This window comes from Lathamus discolor, chromosome 6 (assembly GCF_037157495.1).
Source record: "Lathamus discolor isolate bLatDis1 chromosome 6, bLatDis1.hap1, whole genome shotgun sequence".
Taxonomy (NCBI): Eukaryota; Metazoa; Chordata; class Aves; order Psittaciformes; family Psittacidae; genus Lathamus; species Lathamus discolor.
The window spans coordinates 38,258,157-38,266,212 of NC_088889.1; the positions used below are offsets into that span (position 1 = coordinate 38,258,157).

An 8,056-nucleotide genomic window follows, 5' to 3' on the forward strand; every position below is an offset into this window, starting at 1 on the left:
ACAAGACGTGACTCTGATGCGTCAGCAAGACACGAGGACTCTGTCCTTTAGACAAACTATCCTCATTATAATATTAAAAATCACTACTGGAGGTCAAAAAACCCCTGTCCAGGTTAAAGACCCTTCCCGGAGCATGCGTGGTGAGAAGTCAATGATGTAACCTCATGTAAATTAAGTGACCAATCGGTACGTGGTGGGAGGGTTACAGGGAGTCACCAACCTGAACTATATAAATACATGCATTGGGCATGGGGTGGTGTGCTAGCTCTGTGGGATGCCACCCAGCACCCCTTTCTGCACAAACTTGGAATGAACAAATACATTGGCTCTGTCCGTGGGAACTGGGTATTGCACATCAGGCTACGGACCCTGCTTTTTGGGACAACACAGCCACCCAACAGCTCCTGCATGAAGCATCTCACAAGCACGTGTGCCCCTGGGGCAGGTAGGTTTGTCCTGGGCTGGGGTGAGGGCATGCTCAGCTGAGAGCAGTGCTGGCTCTGCTGGCTGCTGCTGTGTCTCTAAAGCACCCTGCAATAAGCGAGGGACTCAGTGTTGCTGCTTTTCCTGTGTGATTCCGTTTCCTGGCCACATCCTGCACCATAGACCTCCAGGCCAGCCAAAATGCCTCCATGTCCCCATGGCGGGGAATGCTGGAAGTGCTTGGGTGTTTTCTGTGGGAGCTGGGCAGCACCTGGAGCTTTGGGCTGGCTCCTTCCCTGCCTCTAGCACAGGTATATTTGCATCATCTCACCACTGGTTCACCATCCTGGGTCCTGGATGGGATCCCCAGGCCAAATTGTAGGGGGGAATTGCTCATCTGGGCCTCTGCCCACCTGTGCAGCCAGCGGCTCGGCACGGGCTCCTGCCTGGCTGAGCCCACGGGTCTATGAGCTGGGAGATGGCCAAGCAGCAGGGAAGATGGCTGGGTGCAGGCGCTGGACCCGACCTCCTGGAGGTCCATCTGCATATTCAGAAGTCGTTCCCAGCCGGTTGGCTGCCTCTGGCCTCCTCACTCCCTCTTTGAAGGAGCTGAGCACAGTGGGAGGACACACAGGCACTGCCTCCGTGCATCCCACAGCCCCAGATGCCTGTCCTTGGGACACCGTGCTCCTTGCAGCCCTGGAGCTGAGGTGAGTGGGGCAGAGAGGTGCAAGTGATGCAGGATGGGGACCACGTGCTGAAGACAGAGGGATGCAGTGGCTGGGGAGGGCTCAGGGGGGACTGCAGTGCCGGGGAAGTGGCAGGCTGCTCCATGCATTGCCCTCCTACCAAGGAGCACCTGGGGAACCTGTGGGGCATGACTCCCATTTTGGAGAAGACATGCTTGCCTTCTCTTCTGAGCATCTTCATTTTGTCCCTCAGTCTTTTTCATCAGGTAAGAGGAGTCTCAGCTGGTTTTTGGTGTTTTGGAAGGTGATACTGATGCAGGCTGGCAGTAAGAGTAGGAACCAAAGCATGCATCTGCTAACTCAGCAGGGAAGGGGCTGCATCAGCGGGAACAGTTTGCTTGGGGCAGGACCTCCTGGTTCTCCAGTGCTGGGGAAGGTGTGGGTGGGAAGAGAGTCAAGGCCATGGCCTGACACCGTAGGCTCTGCTCCCTTCTTCCAAATGTCTGGGAAAGAGATGTTGGTGCTGGAAGCCTTATACAAGCGGAGGGCTTCTCACCAGCGCTGAGCAGATCTTAGGAGGGATGTATGGCCCTGAGTTTCTGGGGCTGGGAAGTCTCAGTGCAGGGGACAGGTAAGATCCTTGGCCTTGCTGCTGAACACAGAGGAGGTGAGAAATTGTGAGCAAGAACCAAAAGAAGGTGTTTCTGTAACAGACCGAGTGAGGTGGCAGGACCGGCTGTCTCATGCCCATGCCATGCGGAAAGGCTTAAGGGTGGATGAAATCTGTGACTGCATTGCGTTTGCCATGTGTCTTTGTTAGAAGCGGCTGGCAGGCAAAGAGGCAGCCACAGGCGATGGTGAAGCTTGTTATACAAGAGCAGGGGTGATGCTGAGAGCTCCTGGTACACCAGCCTAACCCTGGCCAGGGGTAAACTATGGTGGACTGTTAGGAAAATAAAACCCTAATGCTTGGGAGTGGGGAGACAGCACAGGAGAGCAACAAGTGGTGTAGGACAACCCAGAAAATACTTGGTTTGTCAAGACTAGAGCTCTGCAAAAGGTGACGCTCTCCCAGATGCCTGCCTGGAATATTGGGCTGTTCAAAGAATGGCTACCTGCTAAAAGACAGAAGAAACTCATTTTCTACACTGCTCATTTCCCTGGGGGACCTGCCGTGGAGCAGAAAATCACAGAGACAGGAGACTGATGGTGTTGAAAATGTTCAGATTTTTCTGGGTATAGCAAAAGAATCTCAGACACTTTAAAGGTGTCTGGAAAAGACACAAACTGTCCTACTTCAGGGAGGCAAAGCTCCTGCTAATTAATGTGAATGAGTAAGAAGCATCCCACAGGGACGGTTATTCTGTAATTGCTCAGGATATGAGCTTTTGTACCTTCTTGTGCAAAGCTGTTTGAGTGATCCAACGGGTGGAGGGGGTGGACCCCTGCCTGGGGTCAGCGTGACAATTTTAAGCCGAGGGATGCTGGCTCAGTAGTTTTTTCTCTTCTTCGGTAATCCCCATACCTTTTATTCAGGTTTATTGTTATTTTATTTGTTTTGCCCAGTGCCTAGGAGCCCTGTGCTGTATTAGCCTGAACATCCCGGTGTGTCCCGCTTGCAGCAGGTCACACCCCATTTTTATCCTCACTGTGCCCCTTTCCACTAGCCTGTTTGTGCTGCCCTGGACCCATAGCCCATCACTTTGCCCTTGGGGCCCTGGTAGCAGGTGCTTGGTGTCAGCAGAAGCAGGCAGCAGCCGTGCCCTAGCCCAGCTGCTGTGTGCCATGAATGCCTCACCAGGGCTGTTACTGCTGCCCAGCACAAGGAGCACCCAAAGCCACCTTTGTCCTGGTGTGCGTGGCAGAGGGCTCCACTGGGCACTCACCACCCTTGTACCTGAGTCCACAGCCCACAGGGGAGTTCCCGCAGGTGCCTGCAGTGTGGGTGCAGCTGGCAGCGTGGGCAGTCTGCGCTGCTGGGTACCTCCAGGGCACAAACCATGTGAAGTGTACTCCAGGCACCAGGATTGCCTGGCTGGTGAGTGGGAGCTGTGACAGTGTCCAAGCTGTTGCTGCTGTCATGTGTCACCCAACAGCCTGCTTGTGGGTTTTGCAGTGCGTGGATCATTCACCATTGAAATAGGCTTTGCAGGAGAGCAGGGATGCCCTGGAAATCTGGGAGGAAAAATCTCTGGCCATGTGCATAAACAGCTGTGGTGTAAGGTCCTGCCCACTGATGTTTCTTGCTCTTTCTCCAGCTCCATTCTGCTAGTGGGCTGCAACATCAGACAGCTGGGGAAACTGCCTGTCACTGGAAATGATCCTCAACTAGCCGAGGATCAGCTCTCTGGTCTCCTGGCAGGAAGAAGAGATGATGGATGGCAGGACTGGCCCTGAGCAGGAGAGAGACTGCGCCACTTCAGGGCACAGCCAGCGGCTGAAGTTGGAGCCCTGCTTCCAGAGTGACTCTCTCTTGCCTTCCCCCAGCACACCCCTGATATCACAGCTTCTCAGCCACCCGATGGTTGGCAGGAGCCTGGATCCCACCATCCTTTTCCCCTCCTCTCAGGCAGTGACCCTGCCTCAGGAATACGAGTGTGGTACATCTCCTGGAGAAGGAGCACAAGCCCTGGCTTTCCCCAGGATCTGTGCCCCAGCTCCCATGCCCTGTGCCGGCGACAGGGACCAGCTCTCTGACCAGCACCTATGGGACCAGATCTCTGACCAGCACCTAGAAGCCAAGCGGGCCAGGGTGGAGAGCATCATCCAAGGCATGAGCCTCCCACCAACCCCTCATGCATTTGGCACTAGCCTGGAGGCAGCTTTCCGGCAGGAGAGGGAGAGGGGTAGTGACGTGTCCTGGGAGAGCAAGAGGAAGCCGAGGGTGCCCCAGCAGGGTGCAGGGGCAGCCAAGCGAGTAGCCCCCTTGGGGGGCAGCCCCCATGCCGAGGGCTGCCAGCAGCTGAAGGAGCAGCTCTGCTTCTTGGAGCAGCAGCTGAGAAGGCTTCAGGAGAAGTTCTCCCAGGTCTGTGACTCTGCGGACACTGCCCAAACCCAGGAAGGTTCCAAGAAAGCGCATCCATTGCCTGGAAATCCTGGAGACAGACTGGACAAGGACAGAGCCACCGCCACCAGTGACCCACGCAAAGCGCCTCTTTGGAGGAGCATCCTGGATGCGCAGGGGCCAGAGAAGGATGAGGACAGAGATGACACAGGTGGCCTGCCCTCTGCAGCAAGGGCTCTGTCACAGGCACTGAAGCATGAACTGGCTGAGGCAATGTCGCGGGTGGTGGACTCTGTTCTGCAGACTGCCTGGCCGAAGGCAGCCAGCCACTTCCTGCAGCAGCACCGCAGACTCCCAGTGCCAGGGCCAGATGCCAGGAGAGAGCATTTTGCTGCTGCGAGATGCAGAAAGCCACTTGCTAAGCCATCTCCCAGGAACACACTGGGTGCGCTGGGTTCACCCGAAGCTGAGGCCCCTTCAGGAGCTCCAGTGAAGAGCCTGGGCTCTCACGCTGGCTCCTTCAGTTCAAAAGGGGTGAGAAAAAACTCTCAGGCTCCCAGCATGAGCTACCCACTGGGCTTGGCTGCCCCCATCCAGGACAGCCAGCTGCTGAGCCAGCTGCTGGGCTATGGCCAGCATGGCCTCTGGAGCAGCAGCTCTCACGGGAGCCCCTCTTCTCTGGAGAGGGGTCCTCTGGAGCCCCTCAACCTGCACTGGGGAACCGTCAAACTGAGGTCATCGGTCATGAGGCAGCAGTGGCCCCTGAGCCCTGCTGGCATGGAGGGCCTGGCACTGCTGCCGGCTGGCAGGGATGGCTGTGGAGAGCTGCAGGCTGCGGTGGACAGGGCACCCTTCACCTCCACACATATATCCTTTGGGGGCAGCTGGAGAGGTCCCTGGGCTTGGGCATGTTCCCCTAGTCCTCCAGACCCAGAGCTCAGCACAACCCCAGCTGGACTGCCCAGGGCCAGGGTCCTCGCTGTTCCACAGGGGGCTAAAATGGGGTGGGCAGGAAAGGGGTCCTGAGCCATGAAGGGGCATTGCTGCTCCTCAGGGCTGGTTGGATGCTGTAGCATAGCTGAGTCAGGCGCTCCCAAGCCTGCTCTTGGGCCATCCTGTGGTCTCATAATTTTATGCCAGGAGTTTCATGGAAATATCTTCTCCCACCAGCCTGGGAAGAGCTGTCAGGAGTGGCAGCTTCCCTGGGGCGGCTGAAGGGAAAAGCCAGTGGCTGCCCATCCAGGGATGAACCCCTTTCATCCTGCTGCCAGCCCTTGGGGAGGGATTATCACGGACACAAGGCATGTGTGTGCTCAGGGACACGCTGAGCCGGTCGGGCTGCTGCATGCAGGTTTTCCTTGACCCCGAGGCAGATGCAGGAGGCGCTGACCCCTGGCCACCTGAAGAAGGCCAAGCTGATGTTTTTCTTCACCCGTTACCCCAGCTCCGCTCTGCTGAAGACCTACTTCCTCGATGTGCAGGTAAAATGGATGTGGATCTCAGTGGGGAGTGGCACTGTGGATACCCCCATGTCACCATCCCGTGGGGCAGGGCTGGGTTTGGGGCCAGGCCACCGGTGCGGGGCTGGGCTTGCGGGGGCTCATTGGTCAGGAGGCTCCAAGCTGGATTAATACCTGTCCTCTGGCTCTTCCCCGGCAGTTCAGCCGCTGCATCACCTCCCAGCTCATCAAGTGGTTCAGCAACTTCCGTGAGTTTTACTACATCCAGGTGGAGAAGTCTGCCCGGCAGGCGCTGCTGGAGGGCGTTGTGGATGCTGGCACCCTCCGGGTCTCCCGGGACTCGGAGCTTTTCCGCACCCTCAACATGCACTATAACAAGGGGAATGACTTTGAGGTGAGGATGGGAGCTGGGGTAAGGGGTGGCAGGGCGCTGGGGCTTGCTGGCCCAGGGGGACCCGGTGGTGCCGTGGGTGATGCCCGTCTCGCTGCAGGTGCCAGGGCGGTTCCTGGAGGTGGCCAGCCTGACGCTGCAGGAGTTCTTCAGTGCCGTCAAGGCGGGCAAGGATGCCGACCCCTCCTGGAAGAAACCCATTTACAAAATCATTTCCAAACTGGACAGCGACATCCCGGAAGGGTTCAAGGCTGTCAGATGCTCCCAGGAACTGCTCTGCAGCTGAGTCTCTGTGACACACAGCAGCCCTGGGTCCTGTGTGCAGCCACCGTGCGCTAAGCACTTCATGGGTGCTCTGTTATTCTGAGTGTTTTCTCTCTGGCCTGACAGACAGCTCCTTGGGTGAGCGGTATCACCTGCCTCAGGTGCTGGGATTTCATGCTGTGTGTTTTATTCCTGTGCTCAAAACTGGCAGGGTCTTACCAGAGACCTCAGAGGGGAGGGACAGAGGTGAAGCCATCAGGTTGAAGCCTGGGAAATTACCCTCCCGCAGCTCTACCGCTGCCCCTAGGCCAGCTGCCTTCCTTCTCTTCTCCAGAGGGCCACAGGTCAGGGCAAACAGCCTTTCTGTTTATGAAGCAGGCAGAGGTTTTACAGTGGGCAAAGTTTTCTTGGCACAGCAGGCCGGTGGATGTGCTCAGTCCAACAGCATGCCTCGGTTTCTGTCCAGATATAGCACGCCAGTGTCCAAAGAAAACAACTGGTGAATTCCAGCATTTCAAGCACCCCGTGGGGATAGCTGACCCTGTCTGGGAGATGTAAAAACAGTGGTGTTTTTTTTTGTAGCCATCATGAACAACACTCCCCCTGCCTCCCTTGTGCTGCTTGGCAAGAGCCTCCATGCAGCTGCATTCTGCAGCCAAGCAGGTGAGTGTCTGCTGGTGGAAGCAGCCCAAGAGGGACCACTCACCAGCAGTACTATCCGTGATGCTGGAGAAGAGCAGGGTGCACAACCAGCCCCCATCAGCCCATCACCCGAGAGGAGAGCATCATGTTAAACTCCACCTGCATATTCTTACACCATGCTTCTGCTGGCAAAATTGCCCCAAACATCTTGGCCCCACAGCCTGCCCTTGGTGAAAGAGGAGCACATCACTTGGGACCTCTCAGTCCCTGTGGGTTTTAATATAAGCTGGTGAGGAGCTCAGCCCTGAGGTCTGCAGCCCCACTGTGGTAGGGGTATAAACCTAAGGAGATTTCTTTTCCCTGTGACCAGGACTTGGTGGCCCCTTTTCAACCTGATGGAGCATGACAGAACATTGTGTGTTAAGGGTTCTCTTGTCATGGCAGAAGTAGTGGTGAGGGGGAAAGGCTGCGAAGAGGAGGGAGGTACTGGGAGAGGCATGGCAGGAGGGCTCTGGGAGGGCAGTGATGCCTGTGTTCATTTCTTGAGGTTTGTATATTTTACAACCCTAAAACCAAATTTACTGGACCCATTTTTAAATAAAGAGTTACTCCTTTGTATCTATAGGGACCTCTGAAGACTTCTGCTCTGAAGCGTTACCCTGGGAATTCCTTACCTTTCATTGTGAAAAGAATCACACTGCAGCTAAAGGGCTTACTCCTGCCACATCCCTGCCGAGCTGAGCAGCCCCCTCTAACCAACAGTCTGGTTTAAACCTAACCCCAGTGCCTCGGGGTCAGTCTGCTCCTTGTTGGGGGACCAGGAAGGAGGGGTTGGAGGCTGATGAAGACACATCCCAAAGGCTACAGGTGAAAGACTCAAACGTACAGCATCTGAGCAGTGCTGCTGGTGGCATCATGAAGGACAGGATGGAGCTGTTCCTGAAGGCAATAACTACCTCAGAGCTTAAAGTAATGCATTGGGTAGGCAAAACTGATGCTACTGGAAAAGGAAATGGTGGCCTGGCACAGAGAAGGGGTTAGTAAATTCTTCTGGTCATAGGTAAACAATTAGGGGTCACCGATACAAGTTTAGTGAAGATATCCTGCTGGAACAAAACCCTGGGGGAGCAGTTTCTTGCTTCTTGTATGTTTCTGCTAACATACAAGTTTGTGGCTGTCAGTA

General features: G+C 55.9%; 1 protein-coding gene across 2 annotated transcripts; it reads left to right on the forward strand.

Annotated features, from left to right (window-relative positions):
• Positions 1-275: 275 nt before the first annotated feature.
• PROX2 (prospero homeobox 2) lies at positions 276-7,663 on the forward strand. Of its 2 annotated transcripts, none has more exons than XM_065686122.1 (5): positions 276-445; positions 3,371-4,983; positions 5,490-5,597; positions 5,776-5,970; positions 6,068-7,663. In XM_065686122.1, the coding sequence occupies exons 2-5, from the start codon at positions 3,484-3,486 to the stop codon at positions 6,251-6,253; spliced, it is 1,989 nt and encodes a 662-aa protein (XP_065542194.1). In that variant the 5' UTR covers positions 276-445; positions 3,371-3,483; the 3' UTR covers positions 6,254-7,663. The 2 variants fall into 2 exon arrangements, with proteins under 2 accessions (XP_065542194.1, XP_065542195.1); XM_065686123.1 differs by lacking the exon at positions 276-445 and adding an exon at positions 461-1,133.
• Positions 7,664-8,056: the final 393 nt, after the last annotated feature.

Bases quoted from the DNA above. Each gene is read 5' to 3' on its own strand.
- PROX2 (XM_065686122.1), top strand. From the start codon at position 3,484: ATGATGGATGGCAGGACTGGCCCTGAGCAGGAGAGAGACTGCGCCACT. The intron at 4,984-5,489 runs ATATCCTTTGGG...ACCCCGAGGCAG, and splicing joins CACCCTTCACCTCCACACAT to ATGCAGGAGGCGCTGACCCC. The intron at 5,971-6,067 runs GTGAGGATGGGA...GTCTCGCTGCAG, and splicing joins ACAAGGGGAATGACTTTGAG to GTGCCAGGGCGGTTCCTGGA.